The 27472-nt window shown below is 39.6% G+C and overlaps 1 protein-coding gene across 1 annotated transcript; it reads right to left on the bottom strand.

Annotated features, from left to right (window-relative positions):
* Positions 1-322: 322 nt before the first annotated feature.
* Positions 323-27472, bottom strand: sstr3a (somatostatin receptor 3a). The gene is made up of 2 exons (XM_033644401.2): positions 27143-27472; positions 323-6626 (listed from the first exon to the last, which is right to left on the bottom strand). The coding sequence occupies exon 2, from the start codon at positions 6567-6569 to the stop codon at positions 5103-5105; it is 1467 nt and encodes a 488-aa protein (XP_033500292.1). The 5' UTR covers positions 6570-6626; positions 27143-27472; the 3' UTR covers positions 323-5102.

The following is a 27472-nucleotide window of genomic DNA, read 5'->3' as shown; positions in this document are numbered from 1 at the left end:
AGGTGGGTTATCACCGAGGGGAGTCGGGGATCACACGGCCGAGCAGCTCAACATTTATAGATGAACACACAAACACTGGTAAACATTGCACTCACAGAGAGAAGCAAACACACACGGCTCTACTCGCCCAGAACAAATCCCCGCTCTCATCAAACTGCCAAACCTCCTGGGAGGGGGGGGGGGGGGGGGGGGGGTGTTGGCAAATAAAGTACAGCCAGGCAAATCCCTTTTTAATGCGCCTTTAATGATGGTTTTATACTCCTCAGTGGATCATTGCAGAAGGGTGAGCGTGGGCGTGTGGGCTGAAGACCAGCCGAGAGCAGCAGCAGCACGGTAACACAGAGTCTCACTGTATTTACAGCCAGCTAAATATAACTGGTGTCAGTGTGTGTGGTGTGTTTAACACTCATGAATGAACAGCTGTGAGGTGAGTTTCTGATGAATGATAGAGCGTTAAGATTAAGATACATTTTTCTACCTGGACAGTCAGTGGTGGAATGTACTCAAGTACTTTACTTGAGTTGTCAGTAGACAGTGAAAATGCCCAAAAGCACTGGTAGAGGTATTCAGATCTTTAATTTAAGTTAAAGTAGCAATACCACAGTGCAGACACATACTTCATTACAAGTGAAAGTCCTACACTCACATTCTTATCTAAGTTAAAGCAAAAAGATATTAACATCAAATATAATGATAGTATAATAGTAGTCATTGCACAGAATGGCTCATTTCAAAACAATGTGGGCCTGTTTAACGTGCTTGGATTATAATTATTGTTATAATGCATTAATGTATTCATCACTGTAATATTGCCACTGACAAAGGTAGAGCTAATTCCAATTACTCCAATACTGCTGGGCAGCTTGTGAATTTATCCCCCAAGATCAATAACACTTATTAGAGCCCATCTTGCAATGGGATCCACGATTGTTCATGTTAAACATGAGCTTAACACTGAATCCAGTTTCTTCACTTAGTTAACCATATGTACAGTCACTTTATCACATTGAATCTTGATCCTGGTCCCATTTTATAGTTTTTAGTGTAAAAAAAAAAAAATGCAAAAAGTTTGATATTCCCCAGGAAACTTTGCCCAAAACTCTACAAGGCCAAGTCGCATCCATCTGCATCCACGCCATATAACAGCAGTCAACTCTCAGCAGGGTGGAAGGGTTGAAATATGAGAGATTGAGAGTTGTCTGGTTCTGTCAGTTCTGGGTGGCTGTCAGATATGATAGCATTAAAACATCTGAAAACCTCAAAGTCTAAGTTCGTCTCAAATTACTGATTAATTTGCGAGTCCTCTACGATGTATTGGTTGCAAGTATATTTGTGTTTCTTCAACTTCATAAAACACATCAAATTTAGCAGGAGGAAGTATCTCATGTTGCAAATTTGGGGAAACACGTTTCAGGTCAAAATGCTACTTAGACAACAAAATGACAAAAAGAATGAAATGCACAGACAACTGACAGTCAACTGAAAAAACAGGCAATTGTTGTTGAGCATAAACATCAAAATATGAATGAGTGAGCCACAAGAGACACTGGATGATAAGCAAGATATGATAAAAAATTAAATCAGTTTAGATGGGGGAAAATGATTTCTTCTGTCCCTCAAACAGGGACTAAGTTTGAGAACCACTGCTGTGCATATGCAGTATAAAGAAATGTATTATTCTCAGTGCTCTTAATTAATCTTTTAACACTGTTTGACTTATAATGAACAACTTTTTAAAAATCAAAATTGATGCAGCAGAAGCAGAGATATCCTATTTTCTTTTTAATTGAGTGCCACTTATTCTTCTCTCATTACCAAACTGCAACTCAGCCCTCAAAAGCTGGGTCAGAAATTCAGGTGTGTTATGTTAGTAGCAGCTAAAGTAGCCTGGAGCTTCTGTTGAGTCCTTGAATATGTGTGATAAAAAATAATAATGTAACCATAGGTGGTACCACATCAGTAATATGTGTCAGTTTCAGCCTGTATGGTGGAATGAACACTTTGTAGTTTATATCCCAAGTTTGTTTTACGCAATAACCACCATTCCTGCAATAGTTTATCAGCCACATTAAGTACACAACCTGAAAGTTTTTTTCTGATAACCAAAAGGTAAATTATTAACTTTTAATACCTGGCAGTGCTGTAGCAGTTGCACAGAATGTACAACTCCAACAAATAATTTATCTTAAAGAGACAGTTGTGCCCAAAATCAAAAACACATATTCCTTCTTTTATCTGTAGTGCTATTTATCAGTTGAGATTGTTTTGGCGTGAATTGCCAAGTGTTGGAGATATTGGCCATAGAGATGTCTGCTTCTCTTGAATATAATGGAACTAGATGGCACTTGGTTGTGGTGCTCAAAGTGCCAAAAAAAAATACATTTGAATAACTCAACAGCAATGTCTCTTTCCAGAAATCATGACCCAGTCACTCAAGATAATTCCCAGACCTTGTCGTGAGCAGTTTCAAGTAGGAACTATTTTCTTTCTACCAAAGTACATCCGCACAAGAAAGCATGTACCCACTCATGGATGAGAGGCTCGTGCTCATGACAGTGTAAAACATTAATGGCGTCCTCCTCAGCTGAGATGTAACGTTAGCTAGATCAGTGGTGCTAAGTGAGCTAGCAGTAGATACACGCTCCCTTCTGTGCAGTGATACAGTTGGCAGGTGTAGTTTGGTACAAAGAAAATACTTCCTACATGAAAGTGCTCACAACAAGGTCTGTGGATTATCTTAATTAACCAGGTCATGATTTACTGAAAGAGACATTGCTGTTGAGTTTTTAGATGTAAAACAATCTAGACTGATAAACAGCACTACAGGTAAGAGGAAAAATACGTATTTTTGATTTTGTAGTGAACTGTTCCTTTAACACTCTTCAGAAAAACTGGTTTTAATCTCTGTAAAATAATGCAGGATATTATATATTGTTTATGTTTATAACCAACAGAAATGATCAAAGCAATATTGTTACCATCTTTTGTGTGTTTCCCAGTCCATCTTGATCTGTGAGCAGCAGGCTGCACTGAATAACAACAAGCAGCAAGATCAATCAGTTATAAGTGCAAAGTTATCACACACAACTTTATGTTTTCAGGAAAAAGTGCATTTTTCTTTCCAACAATAATGTAAGAGACAGTAAATCCTTCACCAAAATCACAATTTCTGCTACAACATAGCTTAGAGAAATTTCAGACAAAACCCAAAGGTCAGGGCCTGAATATAAGCCATACACAATACACTCGAGCTAATATTTATAAATTATGTTAATATATTACTAATCTCCAAAAGGAGGCACGTTTTGAAGAAAACAAGGTACCATATGAATTACATTTTTTATCAACATAATGAGGAAACATTTGGTCTCATGCAAGAACAACTTGTACAAACAGATTCACTTTCAGAGGCACATATGAGTGTAGCATTCACAGATTTTCTGGTATGTAGAATTTTGAATGAAACTCATGAGTGGTCCAAACCTGTTGTATGAGTCCTGTAAAAATAGTCTGCCTTCATCCACAGGACAAAAAAAAACCCTCCAAAACAAACAAACTAACAAAAAAAAAAAAACAAAAAAAAAAAAACAGCAACACTAATTTGATCGGAAATCATGAATCCCAATGAATGTGGAGTTTACATAAGATACAGAAATTAAAATAGAATATATTACAATATGATGAATAGTCAGACTAAACAGAAAGTTATTATTCTGTTCACAATCCATATAATCATCATCATGGTTTGTCAATTTACTGAGAGGTATTTATAATAATTTTACTGACATATTTTGCATGTCAGTTATTTACTCTCATTCCATCAGCTGCCTCTTTATGCAGATTTCTGTCCAGTGTCACATCACCTTCTGTAGTACTACTCTGCTAATATCTGTGACTTATCTGCAGCTGAATATTAAGGTAATCTTTTATTTTTGGATCCTCTGAAATGACTATACTGTCACGGCTAAATTTGTTTGCTGATTTCTTAAAGCTCAGCTGTGTAAAAATATTGTTTATACTCTTCAGTAACATTTCTGTGACCCACAAACCGAGCAGAATGGGTCACCGTATGTGACAATTTTAGGGGTGTTGGTTATGTTAATGATGAAATCTCATTCATCAACCTGAGACAAGCAAATTACAACAAGTTTGTCCAGTAAAGTGAGTCTGGTGGTTTGGAACCATCATATGAGCAAACCTTAAGGAAAAAAGTAAGACATTACGTAGATGGTGAAAGTAGTAAGATAGTGAAAACGTTCTTGCATGAGGCCCTCTGTTATTGAACGTACCTTTAAATTTGCAAAAACATAACATTTGTTTTCTTAAAATATCCACTTGTAGAAACAGCAATATATATAGGCTATATTTTACAGTTATGTTCAGGTACTGGCATGAATTGGTAGATGACTGTGGTCTTGGTTCAAAACTCAAGAGAGACATTAAGGATGAGACAAAATTTTCATGAACATTTAACTGAAACTACGATATTTCACAAACGCTGTGTACACCCACCATCCACCCTGCCCACCTCCCTAAAACCTGCAAATATAATCCTGGCAATTACATCTCCCTTATAATGTAACTAAGTATATAAATGTGCTACGTATATAAACACAATTAATAGATGGGTTTGCAGGTATGGGATTGGTATCTAAAATAAAGTATAGCCATGTCATCATTGTTCAGCTAATGTGTAGACGATTGCAGTAAATGCTGATTTAATCTTAAATACAGTAAAATTTGAGCACACGATTGTCACATTATGGAATAAAAAGGCTGCAAATACAACAATCAACAAGATACACATGATAAAGGTAAATAAAGGCACAACTTCTTACATTCATATTCATGCATATGTACACGATATAAACAGGAATACATTCTGTATGTTCATAAAACTTCATCAACTCCTTTAAGTGTTTAAGAACTTTTGAGTCCATTGATTTAAAAAAGCAATTCCAAGGCCCATTTGAGTTTTTTTTTTTTTTAAGTCATAATTATGTATCTTTTAATAGGCTTTTTGTTCCATTACAAACTGCTCAGCGTTGTAATGTGTTGTAATACTAAGTTCACTTCAGGTAACACACTCTCCATATTTTAAACTATAAGTAACTAATCTCCAGGGAGGTGCTCTGGTCCAAGTTTTCCTCTGGCAGAGTTTTAATGCTCCCATTTTTGGTTCCATTGAGAAGTAATGGTACAGTCAGTGTGGACCCGTTGATCAGATCTTTCCCCTTCATTTCCCCAGATTTGTCCTTCCTGTCCGGGGAGGACAGCTCTGTCGCTGCTGTAGTCGCTCCTTTCTCTGACAACAGTGGCTGTGAACTCTGCGGCTGGAAGCTGCTGTTGCCATTTTGGGCAATTCTATAGATCTCAGTCATTTCTGAGAGGTCTTCCTCATCATCGTCCTCCTCATCCCTGATTGCCCGTCTCAGGCTCTCCCTGGGCATGAGCGCCATCCTGCCCTCCTCCTGCTGCTGCTGGCGCTCCATGGGCTCATGGTTCTCCACCTTCCTTGTAGATCGGCAAAGGGCTTTCCGGAAACCCCTCTTAAAGTTGTCTGACAGGAAGCCATAAACGATAGGGTTGGCGCAGCTGTTGGCATAGCCGAGCACTACGAAAAAATAGTAAAGACTCTGATACTCTGGGGGCAGCAACACCAGCAGGTTGATAATATTGAGGGCGTAGAAGGGCAGCCAGCAGAAGACAAACACAGCAACAACAATCACAACCATGCGCGTCACTTTTCTCTCTGACTTCCTACGCTTGGTGGAGGTGGCATGGACTTTTTTGCCGGAGCTGCGTATCTTGAAGACAATGAGCAGGTAGCAGAGGCAGATTATAAGCAGAGGGCAGAAGAATCCAACTGTAGAGGTGTAAATAATAAAAGCTGCTGACCAGATGTTAGCCGGCTGTGGCCAGGCGATGTTACAGGTACCTCCTGACTTCTGGATTTTGGAAAAGATCACCACAGGCAGAACGACAAGAAATGACACAGCCCAGACAGTGCCATTCACCATTTTGGCCACCTGGGGGCGCCGCCACTTTGAGGATTGAATGGGGTGGACCACAGCAAGGTAGCGATCAATGCTCATCACAGTCAGGCAGAAGATGCTGGTAAACTGATTGATGGAGTCGACAGTCATCACAAGACGGCACATGAAGGAGCCAAATGGCCATGAATTGAGGGTGTTCTGAACTGCCAGGAAAGGCAAACTGAGCATGAAGAGCTCATCAGCAATGGCTAAGTTGAGAATGTAGATGTTGGTCACTGACTCAATCTTTGAGTAGTGCAGCACAATGTGAATCACTAAAGTGTTCCCACCCAGGCCGATGATACACACGATTATGTATAGGAGTGGTATGAGGACCCCTGCCACACTGAGACCTGAGGGGACACCTTGTTCAGTGGAGTTTTTTGGGTTGGTGTCATTCAGGAATGTCTCATTCAGATCGCTGTTGTTGAATATGAGTAGTAACAGGGGGAATCCAGGCGAGGGGCTGGCAAAGCTGCTGTTTTCCCACGTCTCATCCATCATCTCCAGCTCGGGTAGCGAAACAACACCCATGGATGTGCTCTTTCTGTCGCTTTGTCCTTCTGTTGTCTCAGCTTCCGCCCATATGTTCTGTTGGAGGGGGGGTAAAAAAAATCAATTAGTTATCTAACTGAACAGTTTTCTACATTTGTCTCAGACTGAAACAAAAGGTAATAAAACATGAGAAAGTGATGAGATTTATCTTACAAACACAAGCTTACTTCCAATGTTTATGCTGCCTACCAAAGCACATTTCTTTCCTTATTTGAAAAACTGCATGTCTGCACATTTCAACTTTGAAAACCACCAGCAGGAGGCGCCCCAGCGTCTCACCGTGTAGAGCTGTGACCTTAAAGCAGCGGCTTTGAATATTATAAAGCAGGGTATTTATTGCTAATTTCAGGAATGTTTTAACTGACATGAAGGGCATTTTTGTTCTTCCTGCGTTTTTTAGCTTTCTGTTACAGAATTTGCTTTTGCAAAACTTTCACAATATAATGACAATTTTGCGAAGCATTTAATACAAAATGGAATACTTCTGTATACACATATATTTATATATAAGGACTAAAAGAGAGAGGTGCCAGTGGTAATCAAAGCACTCGGGGCTGCGACCCGCAAACTAGGAGAGTGGCTCCAGCAGATTGCGGGTACAACATCTGAGGTCTCTGTCCAGAGGAGCGCAGTCCTAGGAACAGGTAAGACACTGCACAGAACTCCCAGGCCTCTGGTAGAGGACCCAGGGTTGAGGAACACACACCACCACTCACACAGTAGGCCACACAAAATTGCATTCATTTATGTGAAGAAAAGTAAATGGAATTGTTATTTTCGATTGTTATTATTATTATTATTATTATTTCAGATAAAAAACTTAAAACCCATCTCACAGGATAAGGGCACAGTGAAAACCTGAACACAAGCATATTCACACAGCCTTCACTCTCTTTTAAACAGCCTCATCCTGCATTATAAAGGTACGCAGTTAAAGCAACCAATGCCAAGCGTCAATCGGAGGAAAACACTGAATTTTGAAAAAGCAATAAGCCATAAGAAAAAAATCCAATACAGACAGAGAATTGTATAAAAATGACCAAAATATGTCTTAAAAAAGTCATCTCTGATGTAATATTCACAGAAAACAACCTGCTCCAAATTCATCCAAATTGCTCATTTTACACAAACGTCTTGCAGTTATTGTGTTCACTATTTGGGTTAACTGTGCAGCTGATCAGTTGTTCTGTACTGTTAGTGTTACACACTGAATATAAAATGACATAACCCAAAAATATGTCACCTAGTCAGGGGTCGTTGGTTTCCTCAGTAATAGAAAAGAGGTGCCTCAAGGAAAACGGTTGGGAATAACTGGTCTTGAGTCTGAATTTACAGTGCAACGCATTTAAACAAAATGATGATTGTGACTGTGCTTCTCTGCTTTTTCTATTCTGTAGGGACCATATTTAAATCACTTGTAAGTTACATCATCATCATCATCATCATCAAACTACAGTAAGCTTACATGCAGGTAAAAAACACACATTTTACTGTAAACAATTTACAGCTGCAGTAGACCCTCAATACAAACTTACTGACAGTAATCAAAAGACAAGAAATTAAACTTTTTTCCACACATTCCCTTTTCCAATTCATGAGATGTACGGCAGCAGTGATGAACTACTCAGCAGTTCTGTCTTGATAGTGCTCATGGGGGCAGTTATGTTACAATGAGTAGAAATGTGTGCAAACGCTGTTCTAGTGATTTAGGAAGTCAATTTAGTTCTTTGCACATTGTAACTCAGCTGTGAGAACTGAGCACAAAGCATTCAATAAAACACTGAAATGTCATCAACATGTTTACAGTGGAAAAACACAGGACACAAAGATAACACTCAGAGTACAAGTGGCAGAGAGACAAAGAGAAAAACAGCATGCAGATAAACTGATGGAAAGCAGATTAGAAAGAGGTGGATATCAAATGATGAGTCAGACAGGAAACAATTAAAAACCAAGTGAAAATGGATGTTTGCAGGTAGATTGATTTGACTACAGCAGCTATATTTGGTCCTATTGATATGGCAGGCAGATTAAACACTGTGTGTTCCCACACATTGGCGATGCTGTTAATTGACATTTCATTCAGTCTGGCTAACATGAACTGGGAACGCACTGGGAGAGTTGGTTGTAGAACACTTGCGGTGAGAGTGTGTTATTTCAGGCAACCCATGTTTGGTAAACATTTTCTAACAGCTTGTGCGCTCACCCACACATTCACACAGTCACTTTAATTTAAAAATGAAAAACAAACAAACAAAGACCCTTAATTCAGTTAATATTGTCTATGCAAGCAGTGGGTCTGTTGGTCAGTCCACCACTATGCTCCAGACTGAAATACCTCATTGCCATTTAATTTTGAACGAACACAAATTATAATGAATGTATCTGAAAATCAGCCTCAGAATTACTTTGTGTTTAGATCAGATGAGATTGGCATTGCATCATTGCTGATGCAGCGCCCCCTTTTGGGGTAAAGAAACACGCTGTCACAGATGAATAGATTGTGTAGTGGGTTAACCAGGGCTTTTACACTGATGTTTGAGGCACATAAGATATGTGGTAAATCACTCCATGATGTCTGAGACAGCTACTACTGATGGATAGCACAGGCAAGTCATCAGACTATCACTTGTGGAATTAAAGGTAAAATTCATCACCTTTTATGTGGGTGTCCAGACAGTGTTGATGGTAAATGTGGTCAATTATACTAGTGTGTACTATATTGATCGAGAAAGCTGATTTTTCCTGCTTGTCGAGCCCTGCGGGCACTGTCTTCTTGTACTGGGATGAATTGCAGGCGAGCATCAAAACATAGCGTTAGGTAACAAAAATATTCTCTCAGTGGTCATCTGCCCTCTCAGCCCTGCTGGTCTTGGTTGTCTTTTCCAGTTTATCTGTCGGATACAGAAGAAGGTCTCGAGCACACCTCTGCTCAAGTGAGGAATAGCCAAAACATTCATGCTTGGTAGCACACACTCAAGGTTAGTGTCCATTAACAACTGTCCACACTGAAATTGACTGCAGCAGAATTGTTCTTTTCTGTTGGCATCGGAGGGAAATTTGAACAAAGGCACACCAGCCGGTGTTTGCTCTTGGCAGCTGAGATTCTGGTCTCAGTCTCAGCCTCTTTCCGATGCATGTCTTTGGCCATATGCTGGCTTGAATAAATCTGCGGAACAGGAGCTTCTTGCCAATTTGACAAAGCAGCCAAATTATATAATTACAACTACCCAGTTCATTAAGTGTTGCCACAGAGTGCCCCACGGATGATGTTTTTCTGTAGGCCGATGCTGAAGTTATCATTGGCCTGGTTCCCTTTGTCAAAAAGCCTATGGGATTCATTTTCATTTGATTTTGGATTATTTTAAGATCTGTGGCAAACTAATGTTTATGATACTTACACGTCTGTTCAGCAAAATAATGTCCACAAATTAACACCACTTTCATGATAAATGAAGCCTAAATACAATCGGCAGAAGCAAAAAGTGTAAAGAAAACTGTAAAGCTGCGTTTGACACGGCTCGTCATGATGCAGTTCTGTAGTCTTATTTAGCTACTTGTTAGCAACCGCCTTTTTTAAGACACATAGCAGTTCATGAACGGGGTATTTACTCATGGATTTTATGTCAAAGGGAGTCTCTGAATCTTGTGTCACAGACCTTATTTCAGGCAAAAAAAAAACATTCACAAAACCCACTGACTTCAAGACGAGGGAACTGGGAGTGGTAAAAAGCAAACTCATTGCTGGGTTTTAGGACTCATCCCTGGGGTCCAAAAAGACTTTTTCCCAAAGACTTACATTGTTAAAGGGAAGTCTTTAAATCAGCAGATAATTTTTTGAGATACATCAACTTCCCAGTACAAACACTTAGGTAGCCCTTATTTAATTCAGTTCTAAAACTTGTGAAATTCAACAACAGCCAAATCCAGAGTTACTATGAACCGCCACTGATTATAGCAAGCAAGAGACTGTTGGGAGGCGGGGTTAAAGTTAATGCAAGTGTGCTCGCTCTATGTAACCTTGACGTAGGTACGGACGAATGGACAGTAGCTACAGTACAGCTATCGCCAGCGTGGAAGCATTAAAACACACACCTCTCCTGCTCACAAATAGCTCAGGTGGACTGGATAGGCAGAGGGGTGTGTGTGACATATATTTCTGAGTCTTTCTTATTGAGTGTGTGTGTGTCTTTGAGAACGAGAGAGCCACTGGAGAGAGCAGGAGAACAAAAACGCTGAAGCAATTCTCATGCCAGTGGCTTGAAAAAAAATGATGTGACGGGGCGTCGGTGGCTTGTTGGCGGAGCGATCGCCCCATGTGCAGGGCCGTTGCCACAGCGGCCCGGGTTCGGGTCCGGCCTGTGGCCCTTTGCTCTCTCTCTCCCCCTTTCATGCTTGATGATGTGACAATTAATACTCGATGTTCGCGATATAGTCATTTTGTACATCCCACGTGGAAGAAGCCACAATACATCAAGTATAATCAATATCGCCCACCACTACATGAAATGTACAGACGCTTAACATTACAATTGAAGTGCACAGCAATGCAAAGGATACAACATTAAGGCATAAAGAGGCTTGCCATTTCATTTCACTCCTCATTAACTCCACAGCTGTACCACAGAGAAGTCAATATTATATAACAATAAAAGCTCACAAGCATCATTTCAGAGGAAATACTTTCAACCATCTCCTTTTTTTTCTCCAAATGTTTGATGTTGCATTCAGAAAATCGACAGTGAGAAAAACACCCTTAGCTTATTGATAGAGTTCATCAAACAAACCAACTTTTATTGCAGTCTATTTAAAAAAAAAAAAAAAAAAAGGCATTCGGCCTCTCTTCCTTCCTGGAGTTCAATTTAAAAGACACATAACAAAAACAACAACAGCAAAACAAGAAAAATCAACAAATGTACTGTATGTCTTTTTATGAGACCGGAGTAGCTTCTTTGATTTGTCACATTAATCATTTTTCAATATCTCTCAATTCCTTGTGATTGCGGACATTTCACATTAAGGTTGGCAATCTGGATCACCATGGAAACTAGCAAAAGAGAAAACCCAGAGATCAGTGTCGTAAATCAAACAGAACCAAATAAACGGCAGCACATGGCAGCAAAACAAGGACAGATTTTTCTCCTCACTTCTTTTCTCAAGTGAAAATATTTGAAGAGAAAGAATAAATTCTTTCCTTGTCCTTGGTGATGAATGGGGGATACAATAAGAAACAGCTCAGGTTGAGCTTACATGCAGCTGACGGACTTTTTCCGTTATAACCAGGATCTGATCCATACACTGGCTTCTTTTGTTGTTATATGACTGATACCGTAGCCTAATTTAATCAAATATCACTTATTGAGCAGATAAGGCAACTGTGCATAGCAGAAGCTTCTCCCTCAAAAATGAGATGTTATTTGTGATGCTCCTTTGCATTTATTAGTGGTTCAAATACAATTTCCTCCTGTCATTAAATAGCTGCTGTGTGACAGCCTGCAGAGATGTTTCCAAAATTTGTCCCTCTTGTCTCATTTCACCACAGCAGCTCTTGCATTGTGCATACAGATATTATATTCGGTTAGACTGTAGCCAGTTATCATCATTCAGGTATGAAGATAAACCTTTTTAATATTACTAAACTTGTTTTTGTTTTGCCTGCATGCTCATAATGTTCTGAAAAGAAAAGCTCAGTTTTCAATGTTAGGGAAGTCCATAGAGACACCTATCAATTTGTAACACTAGTTCTATTAAAAAGCCGATATGGAACATCAATATTTTATTTTTGTGCCACTAATGTTGTCCAGCAGTCAGCCAGAGTACAAAAGCAACCACAAATAAAGGGACTGAGTGACTTCTTAGGCAGTCCTTGGGCAGATTGCATAGCAGATTTCAAAAGCTAAAAATTCCACAGTGTAAATGCAGCCAAAAGGTATTTGAGATGGATGTATTTGTGTGAGGGGCTGTGTCCACCAAAGCTTTTTTATTTGTGAGGCCTGCTTGTTTTGAATTGAAATTGAAAGAATTGGGTAAAAATGCTGCACTCACCACTGTCACTTCAGCTGTTCAGTCACAGTGGAGAGGGACAAATATTGAGAAGACGAGTGGTCATTTCTTATATGTATAAGTGCTGAACAACAACAACACTGGAGGAGAAATCTCTTAATATACTGTATGTTTCCTCTCATGGATCCGTCTTCTCTCCCTGCATGCTTCACTCTTCCTCTCATCCAAAGCAAGTACTCTTGTACCAACATGTTTACTTCTGTGGATATATTGCGTATCATAGCAACCAGACGCAACCAAAGCATCTCAGCAGCTCTGAGGAGCACCTCATCTAAGAAAAAACACTTTGGTGGATCAAGACCTTAGCTGTGGATAGCTAACTGTTATAACTGAACAGTGCAGAAGTGATTTTTCTTTTGCTATTTGCCAAAGTAGCCAAACAGCCTTAAGCGCTTTATGACCATCCTCTGGACAGTAAGGTGATGCATATAGCCGACAAAGCTGAGACAGATTGCTATCAGATGTCTGATGTGGCTGACAGAGACTGTATGCAGTTTGTGGCTAACTGTAAACTAAAGTGTTAAATCAGCTCTGGATTTTATCTGGATACCAGTCAGTCCACTCCAGTCTTTCCACAGCTTTCATCTAAAATAAATGGACTTCCATGTTTGGACACCTCATCCAACATTTATGCAATACAGACACATTTACATTCAACGCAGCTGCGAAATCAGCCACTAGGTGCATATTCATCCACTGATCTTTTTATGATGTATTTTAATTTGCACATAAAAAAGTAAAGTTGATTGAATTTGATTAAATTCAATTCAGCGCTATTAGTTCATGTCTTTTACTGCACTGTGGCTGAGCTATAAGTTTTATTCTCCAATTCTGTTTTACTACATTTTAGCTTGTTCACATCTTCTATTTCATTTAACTCTTTTAAAATGCTACTTCAATGCGTTGTAAAATTACCCTGTGTTTCTTTTAGATCTTGTCTGTAGGACATTTTGTGTGTTATGTCAGGCTGCTCTCATGCACTGTTTGTACGTTTTTCTACAAGCATAATGCACCAAAATTCATACATATTCTACATAATTACAAGCCAGTAATTTGTGTGTAATCCACGTATTTGGGAAGGCTGCAATCACGTGACTAATGTCCTGATGGGAGTAAAGATTAAAGAAGGAAGCGGTCTGGTATAGAGGTAGGTTGGGTCAAAATACATGGGACTTTTCCCAGGAGAATTATTTTTAAACAGTCAATGAATCAAGAAAACAATGAATGAATAATGAAAAAAGTTTATAGTTCCAAAAAACAAAAAAGAATTATAAACCTACAAGATTAGTAGAATCATGAACCATCAACTGTGATGCTTTAGAGAAATTAATTCATACATCTCTCCTCTCAAACACTTGAAGTCGAATATCTACTTTAATTCCAACTCATTAATCTTTGCACTAAACACTTCAGGACCTTCGAACATCTCTGAGGGGAAAATCCATTCAGTTCGTCAGTTGCAGTTGTGAACTGCTGCTGACGCTGCGAGACATCCTCATCTGTCTTTCTTATCTTTGAAAGATGTGAGGGGAGAACAGTCAGTGCAGATCATGTGACCAACCAAGCCATACCATCTGAATACTTACAATAACACTGATAAACAGCTTTGTGCACACACATCTGCTTTGACTGTAAAACCACATGCCGCAACTGTCTGAAGCTCATAGCAGAACGCTGTGACAACCACATCTGATAAAAGAGGACCAAAAAAAAAAGAGGCTAAAATTACATATGATCTATATTTGAATCTTCCGATGTCCACTGCGTTTGATTGGTCGGCAGTCTGATCTGTATCGGGGACTCGTCTCCTGTGGTCATGCTGTTACCAGTGACACATTTTTTCCCACTTTGTTTATCCAGTGATTCACTCTGGACAGAATTAAGTCATTTTAATGCCTTGCTTGAGCTTTTGTATCAAAGACTGACAGGTTCAGACAGCTTTAAATGATTCACACATATCTGTAATATCTGTAAACAGACCCTCTCTGCTAGAAATGATGTTTTATATTAAAGTAATTTGCAACAGCAAATACAATTTAAAGGAAACGTAATTCCGGGGAGGTTTCTGTTCACAGCTATCTAGCAAGTCACAAAAGCATTGATACTGAACATATCAGTAAAATATTTAATGTGTTTTCCACCAAAATACCCGATCGTGCAACATAATATCCACCAGTAGTGTGAAAAGTATGGTTTAACCTTTTATGGTTAGGTACTGGCTGTTACGGAGGTGAGTGGGAAAGGACCCGAATGCAGACCACTGATAGCAGGAAAACAGGCTATCAGAAGCTCAAAAGCAATGACACATGACAATGGAAACAGGTGAGCATGTGGATAAGGGAGTCAGGGGACTGGGACAGGTGGAGTTAGAGGATGCTGGGTAGTCAGGTAGAGAAATGGCAGTGGTTTGTGGACGTGAATGTGGCTGAAAGGAGGGACAGAGAGGCAGAATGTGACACTGGCAGCACTTTGGTAAGGTGAGGGAAAGATCGTGATTGTGGTTTAAAACAAAAAAAGTCTGCAGTGACTTGAGACGCAATTAACATTCAGACTGGGTGTGAACCCCAGTCGCCACCCTGATCACCACACTGTGATCCTGTAATTGGGAAAATAATGTAGAACTATGCTGATGTAATTTCACGGAGACAGGGCTGCTGTAAAAAAAACTATGTACTTTCAAGTTATGATCCTCAAAATTTTTAATGACATTAAATCCCATATTTATCCTCAACATTTTTATAGCAAGAACCATTCGATGTACTGTATCTGCTTCTATTTTCAGTAATCACCTCTCTATTCAGAAGTTTTTATTGTTAGTGGTGGAGTCCACCTTTCTCCTGCTCGATCCAAATTGCTCACACACACACACACACATACAGGCGGGACTGACAGGAAACAATGCAGCATGTAACCCAGCCTCACTGTTTACTGTTCAGTCTTTTTCCACCAGCCAGCTCTCACTGAAAAAAACAGCCACACAGGTGTCGACTGTGCCATTACGTTATTACAACCCATACTTGTGTTTATTGTAAAGTGATGCCCTGTGGTGGCTGTAGTAATAATTACAGGAGCAGAGGAGGAAGCAACATAGTATAAAATATGTAAAGTATTTAATGCCAAACCTTGATGTTTTTTATTCAACCTAACCAAGTAAGTTTGGAGCTGAGCTGCGACCATTGGAGCAGTAATATATGTCGTTTTGGGGCCATACATAAAAGTCCCTTTGGAAGTCAGTGGAAACCGACCCATCCTGTCCTTTAGGTATGAGACAGCGTTAATTTACACCGTATCAGAGCTGGATTAAGCTGATCATACAAACTATATTTTTATCAGAAGTGCCGTCATGGAGAACCAACCTGCAGCTATCAGAGCTGCTGAAGGTGAAAGCCGCCTTATCTCAAACATGTTCCTTGAAAGTGACCGAGGCACAAAAAACAAATACTACAAACAGTGAGAACATTTTTTTCACAGTGAGTTCAGATCTTAGTGAAAGAATTATGCAAACACTGTAATGTTTTACTGTTTAAACAAAATAATTTACGACTTTTGCGGTCCTCAAAAGAGTGTCCCTTCTCCTTTAGATGTAAGTGGACAGCTGAGTCTTGACCTGACGAGCTGGCTCTCCTGTGCTGCGCCATGCGCTTGTGGAGTTATTGTTTAGTTTTGGCAATGTATTTATCTGTGCATTCCTGGCTGCAAAACTGCATACACTACATTGCTCTGCTTTTGTCTGGGTGTTTTGTCATTGGGTGGACATGTTTCTGTCTCAGTGTGTTACTGGGTTAATGTGCACAGGGATGTGCTGTTTGTTGAAAATCCTCCTGAGTTTCTCAGATACTCCTGCGACATGACAATGTTGTTTCATTTTTGTTTCTCTTCCTCTGTCTGCTCTGGGTCTTTTAGAGATTTTTGCAAAGGCCCAGTTGGGGTAGCCACAGGTTTTAAGAGCTTCCCTGATGTGCTTCTGTTCCTTCACCTTCCCCTTTGTCCTAGTGGGCATGTTTTCGGCCCGATGATTCAGTGTCCTGATGATTCTCAAATTGTGCTCCAGTGGTGAGAGTCAAACAGCAGGTATTGGTCCGTATGTGTAGGTTTTCTGTACACCTTGATGTTTAGGTTCCTGTCCTCTTCGATGTACACTGCACAGTCTAAGTAGGGTAGAATGTCTCCTCTGACATCCTCCCTTGTGAATTTGATGTTGGGGTCCACTGCATTAATGTGTTCTGTGAAGGTTTCAACTTCCTTAGTTTTGATTTTGACATTGTGACCCAGGTGTCGTCCACATACCTGAACCAGTGGCTAGGAGCAGTTCCTGTAAAGGTGGTCAGAGCGCTCGTCTCCAAATCCTACATGTAAAGACTGGCCACTGTAGGGGACACCGGTGAGCCCATAGCACAGCCGTGCTTTTATCAGTAGAAACCCCCACTGTTGAAATAGGTGGTGGTCAAACAGAGACCCAACAGGTCACAAATGTGGTCTAGGGTGAAGTTGGTCCTGTTGGGAAGGGAGATGTCTTGTAGCAGACATTTCCTCACTGTCTTCACTGCTTCTTTGGTGGGATTGCAAGTGAAAAGTGAAGTGACGTCGTATGATAGTTTCGTCAGAGTCCAGTGTTATCTCTCTTCCCAAATTGAATGGCAACTTGGGAGTCACCAGGACACTGAATCATCGGGCTGAAAACATGCAGACAGAGGGGAAGTTGCAGGAACAGAAAGACATCAGGGAAGCACTTAAAACCTGTGGCTACCCCACCTGGGCCTTTGCAAAAAACCTCAAAAAGACCCAGAGCAGACAGAGAGGAAGAGACACAAAAACGAAACAACATTGTCATTCCATATGTTGGAGGAGTATCTGAGAAACTCAGGAGGACTCCGCCCTTCCTGTTAAATGTAGGTCATTGCCATGTAGCTGTCGGTCCTCACCAACACGCCTTTTCCCTGTATCTAGGGCCTGAAGTGTCAAAGGTACAAAAACACCGCCTGTAGCTTGAGGAGGTTAATGTGTGTTGGACATCCATCACTTGCCAAGGTAAAAATAAAATTAGATCTACTCCTATTCCTCATAAAATGCAAATACCAAAATGTTTTCTAGGAAACACACTAAGATTTTACAGCTGCTTATGACCACATTATAGCGAGTTATAAACCATTTATTAAATGTTTATATCGTGCTTATAAATGCTAAATAGAGAAATTTAAGTATTATTGCCCATGCTGATGTAAAAGCCGCTCTGCCAGCACACAATTTAGGTGACAAAGGTCTAAATTTATTCAAGTAATACAGCATCAATCAACAACACAATGATGATAAGCTACAGGTCCACAGAGGTGAGGAAACATTTGTATCTCACACAGGTTTGAACTTCAGCTCACTGCAGGAGCGGAAATGCCAACATCTTATCTGTCAAGCGATGCTGCGGCACCGAGCCGAGCATCCATCACAAAGGTCAAAGCCTCTCACAGCCCGAGCACTTGAAAGGCTCAGAGTATTTCAGAGAGGAGCTTCGTCATCCTGACAGCAGCAAAGATCAACAGATGCATTCAGGTACACACAAGGGGGCACAGGCTGGCACCGTGCTTAAGCACATATTTGAGGTACTTGCACCTTACTTCAGTTATCTTTTCATGCCACTTCATACTTGCTCAAAGTGCTGAACCTACAGAGAATTAATCTGCAGCTCCCATCAGCTTTACATAGCTTTAAAAGTGACATTCAGGTTATTGTTCAGCTTTCTGACCTACAGTTTGTTGTTTTGGTTCACTCTCACTGCTCTATAAAGTGTTTCCATTCTTGCACATAAAAGAAAAAAGTAATGGAATTGATGGGATAAAAATGAAACAAAATGACATAGCCCTTGACCTGTGTCGTCAGAAAAAAATCTTCTCATGTTCCCAACCACCTGAACAAGGCTGGATAAATCTGCCTTTTCCTTTCACGCCTTACATGCAACTGCAAGGCATACTAAACATTAAAAATGCACCCTCTCTTTTATTATTTGGCATGATTCTGTATCGTGTCCGATTCCCGTTTGTTTTTTGTGATGTTATCTGTCCCCAATCGTACTTGTATTTGAAACTTGTAATTGGCAGAAAACATATTTTATCTCAGTAGAAAATGGGAAAATTGGTTTATCTATAAAACAAAATGCGATGAAGTGTACCAGACACAGACTTAGCAGATTAAATATGACATAAATGAAGGATGTGACTTGTGACTGTACAGGGAAGGAAACTAAAACTGTAAAAGCTTGGACAAAAATAGTTTTTTAAAATAACAATATCATATTTTTATATTTCCTTCAATGCTTGTTTGTGACACAACAGGTCAAAGCACATTTAATCCATTGAGTACTCGTACAGGGCTGATTGAGTTCTCAGTGAGAAGGCAGGTTCAGGGTCATCGTGGTTAAGGTCACTGGCAGAGATGTTTGAATACCATTATTTGTTTAGCTTTCTTTTGTATTTTCTCCTCTTGAAAACAGTGTATGTTCAGCGTTTAACTGAACAGTTGGTCTCGAATATGCGAGAGTGGAGGGTAGTGATATTGTTATTATTATGGTTTACAACAAAGAATGAAGGTTACAAGAACATGCAGATAAATGCTGCAATAAATAAACTATTATCCACATATTGAAACTTGGTGTGAATCACACTCATAAATGTATTGTTACAAAATAATAATTTGTTTTCTGCCAACACACATTTACACTGACAGAGAAAGCAGAGATGTTTGGGTTAATCACAGGAAACAGTCATCCCCTTCAACAGATGAAGTTATTCTGTGTAAATGTCAAGCCTCCAAACAGCAAACACGAGTCTGAAATAGGTTTTGACTAAGGGTTTTGAAAAAAATAATGTTGACATACTGCTTCTTTTCGATCTCCACAGACTAAATGTAAAAATGTTAAGTAACATTTAACCCAGCATACTTGCCAGCTTATGAGTTAAACCAAAAAATCCACAATTTCTGGTATTGTAAATGCATCAATAAAAAATTCATATTTTTGGGCGGGCATTTTTTGCCTAATTTGATAGGACCAAGTTAGCATGAAAGAGGGAGAGAGAGTGAGGATGACATGCAGCAAACAGCTGTGGGCTGGAATTGAACCCGCGGCCGCTGCGGCAAGGACACAGTCCCTGCACATGGGGGTACCCACTCCACCAGGTGAGCCAATGGGCATCCCATAACCCTTATTCTAATGGCATTTGCTGACTTAATTCTTAACATTCAGCAGATTCTACAGCATCTAGTGAGGTTGTTTACCACAAACTGAATTTGTCTATAGTTCAGTATTTTGGGAAATATTTGTTTTTAATGTAAAACTATTTTTGAAAATTGTTTTCTCTTCTGACACAGATGGAGTCACTTATAATATATATATATATATATATATATATACACACATTGAGGTATACTGAGGTTTGCCATCTCATTTCACTCCTCATTAACTACACAGCAGTGCGTCACAATATTGAACCTCATAGAGGCATCGTGAGCATCATTTCAAAAGAAAGTCGTGACAGAAATACATTTGACCATCTCCTTCAGTAAAAACCTGATATTCTTCTCAGACAATCAGCAGTGACAACACACCAGCTGTGTCCTGAGTGATATCGATCTTTTCATCTCAGTCTCAGGAAGAGGAAGAATCATATTTCCCAATATATTGAACTATTCTGCTGTCTAAATACTCTGAAACAATATCTTGGTGTATTTAATTTGTTTGAATATTTTTGCTACTTAATTAAACATATAAAGCTAGCATAAAAATATATAAATATTATATTCATCTGTCACTGTCTGAAGTCTTCGATCTGTATCTGTATCCATCTGCACTTGAAATCCTCTGACATCTGTGATAATTGTTCTGACAAGTTGCTCGTCCTGGCTGACAGAATCCCTTCAAAGCTCCTCAGCCGAAGCATTTCACACCATGTGTCGTCTTTCACACATCAGAATGAGCATAAGCTCAGCATTATTCAGTTTGTTGGTTTATTTAAAAGTTTAGTAATGATGGATTCATATAAACAGCACATGACCCTCAACAACAACAAGTCTGCCATCTCTACTGCAGGATAAACAACATTGTATCTCTAATGACCACAGAGGGCGGCGATCGGTTTCAGAATAAAGTGTACTTGTTAAGCCTATTGATTTAACAGAAGGGGACTAAGAGTTTATCAATATTTTTTTATCTCCCAGATCTTTTCTCATGTGGACTGTGATGGAAGGTTAACGTTCAGAGAGACTTCAATGTGCTGGTGAAGTGTGAGGTATTTGTAAATTACTTAGCTCTACAGATTAAGGAAACCAATTTAGGCTGAAAACCCTGAAATCTTCAGGTGTACAGATGGACAAAAATTGGAATGGCTGTTTAATTCTGAAGCCTGAAAAATAAGAGGAGATGGATACTTTTATTAGTCTTTACTCTGTCATTGGTTTAAAGCAAAATTATGTAACTTTTTACCACAAAATAAGAGCTTCAAAATTGTTTAAATGGCACACTCATGGAGAGATTACTGAATGGCCCATCTAGTGGGTCGCCTGGCCTTCAGCGCCAAAATGTAACTCAAATTAACACATACCAACCAGGAAGAGACTCAAAATGACCACAAAGTGACACAAAATTCCAAAAAATACACAAATCTACCTTGAAAAGACACAAGACTACCACACAAAATCACCACAGAGTCACAAAACCACAAAAAGATGCCGAATAACTACAAACACATGCAAAACAACAAATTAATTAAACCACCACAGAGCCAGTGTGTCTTGGTCACATGTAGGAGAGGTGGTGGAACCTTTTGCATATCTGTGCTCATCAGTGTTGCCAACTTTTTTGCCCAATTTATTGACTTTTTAGACCCTCTTACTGACTATATTTTAGTGACAGCCAATGACAAATTTAGCAAATTATTCAGACCATCAGGGAAAAAGATAGAAATATGTTATAGTTTATTCCCATGTATGCTGCTCAGAGTAATCACAGTCCTGTGCACCATGCAGCAGGTGTGGAACACACAGGGCAAGAGGGGACACCGCTTGTTGTGGGAATTCAGCTGGAGTGTTTCTAAGGGTTTTTTCTCACTCTCTGTATTGTAAGCATGAGAAAGTGGCGCACTACTAGTATAAGCGCCATGACTCCCGTGCCATTTTTTTCTATTGAATATAGTTCAGTAAAGTTTTAATGCTTCCATTAATGTGCAATGACATCCCCACAATATCATCTGGTGACTTTTAGTGACTTCTAGTGCTATCTACTTTAATTGGAAAAGAGTCGGTAACACCACTGCCCAAGGGCTCATAGTCTCATAAACCACCCACGGGTACATTGACTTGTAGTGGGAAGAATGGCGCCTCTTTCACTCCCACTCCACACCTCAAATGTCTGTTCTTGCACTAATTAACTTCAGTGAGCAGTAGCATATCCTAGTAGAAGAGCATAACGCTTCACAGCACTACAGCACAGACCACCAGCTAGCCCCAAGAAGCTAGCTCAGTTTTATTTATTTTTTATTACAACCTTTAGTCACCCTGTTTGTAACTTTAGACCCAAGTGATATGTAAGGGTTGTAAACTTGTTGCCTTAAAGTTGGTAAAGGAAGCTAATGTTAGCTCAGTTAGCGCGGTATTCTCAGTACTGACATGGCAGAGGTAAAGAGACCGAAGAAGATGTCGACGAAATAACCATTGATGTAAAAATCCAGTCCTCACATACCATTAGCAATACATGAATCATACTTTGTGATTAAGCAAACTAATGCAGGTTGCAAACTGTTTATACTGTCCTGAGGTTAGCTGATCTGTCTCAAGGCTACAGGGAAAGCAATGACAATCTAACAGCTTCGTATACGTCCCTGCCAGTGTTATTCACAAAAGATTGTGACGTGAGCTGTAACCTTACTAGTGTCATTCCTGTCTCACAGAGTTTTATAGCCTATCCAGATGCCAAAAGTCACATTCAAACACTTAGCGATAAAACACCCAGGTCTCACTCCCAACTTGTCAAATACTGATGCCTAGTCAGTGGCCCTCGGCGTCAGATACTGACGCGCCGAGCCACCCAAGTGTGAGACTGGGCATTTTTTTGACATTTTGAACAACTGCCTTAAGTGTGCACTGGCTGGGTAGGACTTTCACCCAGGAGACCGCTGATAGGTCTCGTGTGAGACCAAAAGACAATTTGGTTATTTTAAAAACATAGTGTGCTGTAATGTGTAGCATACTATGCCAGTGACGTATATCACATGTCGTTACATTACGTCAGTAACAAACATACTTATTTAAAGCCAAACCATGATGTCTTTTGTCTTACCTTACCCTGTGCTTTTTTTGCCTTAACCTAGGAAATAAACCTATAAACAAAGTTTTTTAGCTATATGTGCTAAATTCATTTTAAAAATAAACTGTAAACACAATGCATGTATCAAGTGCAAATCAACACATCGTCCCTGAGCATCCAAAACTGACACTAAAGGGGTATCTAGAGCGTCATGGTCTGACATGTAGGGCCACTGAGCAAGTGTTGATATTTGACGAGCTGAAAATGAGAATGTGTTTGGGCTAAAAATGGTAACAGCATTTCTACGCACCTAAAACCTTTTGTTGTTCTTTTTTGTTATTCTTTTTGTTTGTTAGTATTTATCACATCTCCAATGTCACAATAAATAAATCCTGTGTAATCCTGTGTAATATCACTGTGCCCTGTCAGTCAAGGTGGTTCTTTGGCTTCTAGATTTGCTGGTGTAACACCAGAATCTGTGATCCATTTCATTCAGCGAGACAGCGATGACATCATGCTGTTATAGCCTACATTGAAATCTTTCATAAGTAACGTTGGCAGATATGTACACTCTGCTGTCAGACTGTCATTGTTTTACCATTAGCTGTGAGACGGATCAGTACAGCTTATTGTATGTCAGAACAGTAAATAGTCTGAAAAAAGAAAAGTGAAAGGTGAAATAAAAACAATCTGGCATAGTGTAGCTTTAAGACTTTTGCTGTAGACAATGATGGTGTGAGAGATATATAAGCTGCTTCTCTATTGTTAGATCTTCTGTGTTAGTTGGACTTGCATATGCAGCACTCAGGTCCTGGTGTTGAATACAACCACATAGACACAATGATAAAATGGCACTCATTTATTCTGAGGCTTTAGAGGAGTGAGGAGGGCTTCTCCTCGGGGCTCAGTGAGTCAGACAGATCTAATAAACCTGGTGAATTCACACTCCAATTGTGGCTTAAGCCTTAAGCTGTGCTAGTCGTTTTCTGTCTTGGAGCCCACAGGTTCTCTGTGTGAGGTAGACACCATCCTCAAGGGCTGAAGGAGGTAAAATATCACTTTTTCCTCCAGCTTCAATTTCTTGAACATGCATCTCTTAACATTAATGAGACAGCAATTTCACATGTCAGTCTCAGTGTTACTGACCTGAGTTACTCTGAAAGTCATATGTGGTCAGTTCTGTGTCTTCCAACAAACCACAAGTATGAACTGATTGAATTAACGTAAAGGCTGCAGCAATACGAGGTGAACACAGAAAATTAAAGGACTGTTGAGGAGAAGTAGGTACACTTGACAGCAACTTGAAAGTGTTCCTTGCACTCACATCGCTCATTAATTAAAGCTTCTACAGCAAGTATATTTTAACATCCATCAGTCATGCACCTAGAAAAACCAGACAACACTCCTCTTCCTTCCTTCAACTCACGCCTGTTTCCAGCAGAGATTACTGTTAACGTGTTGTCATGACTGAATAAAGAACATTTAAATAAAAGACACAAAAAGCCATCACATTAACAGCTTGATGAAGTTACGCTATGTAATTTCTGCCTGAAAAAGGTCTAAAGAGATGCTGCTTCTTTGTTTGCCGAGTCACCAGATTGTTCCTGCTTTGACCTCTTAAAAGGCAATTTTGCCTGAAATTATGCTGTGGGTTGTACTGATTAACTTCCTACCCGCAGTGACTGTGTGTGTGTGTGTGTGTGTGTGTGTGTGTGCCTGAATTGTATACAGATGACAGCATAATTTTGCTATTAGTGTGCGAATGCATTATAATTTCCATTTCTTTCAATTATAATTATTCAGTTATATTAAATAATAGCTGAATATTTTGCTTCCATATCACATATGTATGCATATAGACTTTTTTTTACGATTCTTGATGAAACATTTAACAATCAAATGCAGAATAAAGATGCATCACTTTACATAGTAAGTGGTTTAGAAATGGAGGAGCGTGATGTTGTTTTGCTCCTCTGAATTGAACAGAACAAATCATGTTGGATGATAATCACACTCACACTGTCATAAACACAGTGGGGGATTTTTTTTTTCAGGAAAAAGAAAAAACAAAAAACAAAAATGTGTTTTCTCCCACAAGCTGAACTGACTGTAAATAAAATCATTCTATAATTCTCAGAACAAGATACAGCAGTCTGCAGTCCTCATCTGTTAATGAATGGTAACAAATTCATTTCAACAAAGCAAAGGAAAACATTGATTCTTATTAGGTTAAAACTGGGTGTTACAATAATACAGATTTTGTCCATATTATCCACCTCAAGTAAAGCCTGTAATAATAGGGCGACTTAAAGTACACACACATGCACACACACACACATCAGGTCACATTGTCAATTGATTAATGTTTGACAGTGAGGGGAATTTTTCTCATTTACAAATGTGTCAATCTCGATACAGTGTGTTTCTGTAGTTTTTAAGGGGGAAAGGCTACAAACCTTATGATGCCAAACCCCTTAAAATACATACAGGTATTGATTAAGGGAAACTAAAGTTAAAATTAGCTCTTGAGACCACCTAAATCAACACTCGAGGCTAATGGGCTATGATGTTCAAGTAAAAAAAACAAAAGCAAAAGAAAGCACAAAACTACCACAGAGACAAGCAAAATGACATGATATGAAGGCGAGGAGACAACGGAAAAAAAGATCAGGACAATAGAGACTTTCTATTAAAACTACCTTAGCGCCAGTACATTAGACTATATAAAATAACGGACATAGCTAATGTGACGTCACCCACATTCACGTTTTGAAGCCTCAAGTTCGACATTTCGACTGTCGCCATCTTGGTTTTTTGGAGCCAGATGTGACCATATTTGGATGAGAAGGTGGAGCTGTGGAGGAGCGAGGGGTGGATCTGACTCATAGACTGTGGTGTGCCTCGAAAAAAACAGCCTGTCACTCAAAGCAGCTCAAACCTTAATTACACATAATTTTAAGCCTTAATAAAACATAAACTGGTGAGTTATATAAAAATGAACTTAATTTTTGAACCAGACTGTAAATATGTTCATTTCTTCTAAAGTTGGGCATTTTAACATTGCGGTCTATGGGGATTGATGGGGATTCTAGAGCCAGCCTCTAGTGGCCATTTGAGGAACTGTGGTTTTTGGCACTTCCACGTTTGGTCAGAACTCAAGGCTAATGGGCTATAGTGTTCTCGAAAAGAGAGGCACAAACATACTGTGAGGAGATGAAAAATTATGAAATGCCCCTGCTAAGAGATGAGGACAAAAACAAACATGAATCAACTACAAATAGATGCAAGATGTCCCAAAAGAAACACCATACAACTAGAAAGAGAATCAAAATGACAAGAAAGAGACACAAAACATAGCACTCCTGAAATGCAGATTGCCAAAAAATATTACAAACTGACTACAAAGAGACCACAGAGACAAACAAATTACTAGACCCCTAACGACCATAAAGAGACGGAAAACAACCACAAAGAGACACAAAATGACCCCGGTGAGACACAAGAGACTCAAATTGATCACAAGGAGACACAAAAGAATTACAAAGAGACTGAAAACAACCACAAAAGGACAAAATGACCTTATAGAGAAACAAAATTGCGATAAGAAAGATACACAAAGAGACACAAGAGACTCAAAATGACCACAGAGATGCAAAACAACAAAAATAAATAAATAAATACAAATAAAAGAGGGCCTCGTTTGTAGTCTTTTTGTGTCTCTTTTACTCTGGATTTCTTGCTCCATGTGTGAAGGTTGAGAGGCTTCTACATATCTCTGTGCAGGGGCCATTGTCTCCATATCTGTCCATGGCTGGCTACTTGGACTTAATAGAATATTTAAAGTTGTTTATATGTCATAAGTTTATTATGCTGAATATATAATATTGGATAATTAATGTACAGTTTGTTCTTGCCAAGAATCTGAGCTTTAAATTTGAGTTACTCTTTTTATGTGTCTTGAAAGGGCAAAGTTTCTAAACGCGCTTCTGGGAGTGATTAAGAGCATTTAAAGGATTTCATGTTTCTATTCTTGGTTTCAGTGTTACTAAAAAGCATCTTCACACTGTCGATGCTGAAGTGAGGAGGGAGACACGGAGCTTCACAGTGACACCAGTCTACAACAGACACCCACTGCTGTCTCACAGTCATCCGCGGAGGAAACATCCAATAATATTACTAAATGTAGCCCACTCTTTGAACTTACCTTGTTGCGGAGACTTTTCAATATGTGATCTTCCCACAGCTCGGTCTCCTCCTTTGATTTAGAATTTACTGATGAAACAACGGGAGGCGAGCAGCTGCAGCTGGTTTATTCCCTGTCAGGATGTGTTTTATCTTCATCCTCAGCCGTCAAACTGTCCGCTCCGGTTCTCCGGTGGCTTTGTCGGTGAGTTTTCTCCTCTCCGTCTGTTCTCGGACCGACTGATGCACCGAGAGTCACCGCAACATTATAACAGTCGCTCCGTCTCTTGCTTGTAACTAGGTAACAGCTCTGCAGGCTGCACGGCCATGGAGTCAAGGAGGAGGTGTTAAA

Source organism: Epinephelus lanceolatus, chromosome 18, assembly GCF_041903045.1.
Source record: "Epinephelus lanceolatus isolate andai-2023 chromosome 18, ASM4190304v1, whole genome shotgun sequence".
NCBI classification, from domain to species: domain Eukaryota; kingdom Metazoa; phylum Chordata; class Actinopteri; order Perciformes; family Serranidae; genus Epinephelus; species Epinephelus lanceolatus.
Note: the sequence above shows the minus strand (reverse complement) of the source record. Positions and strands in the feature narration are given on the sequence as shown.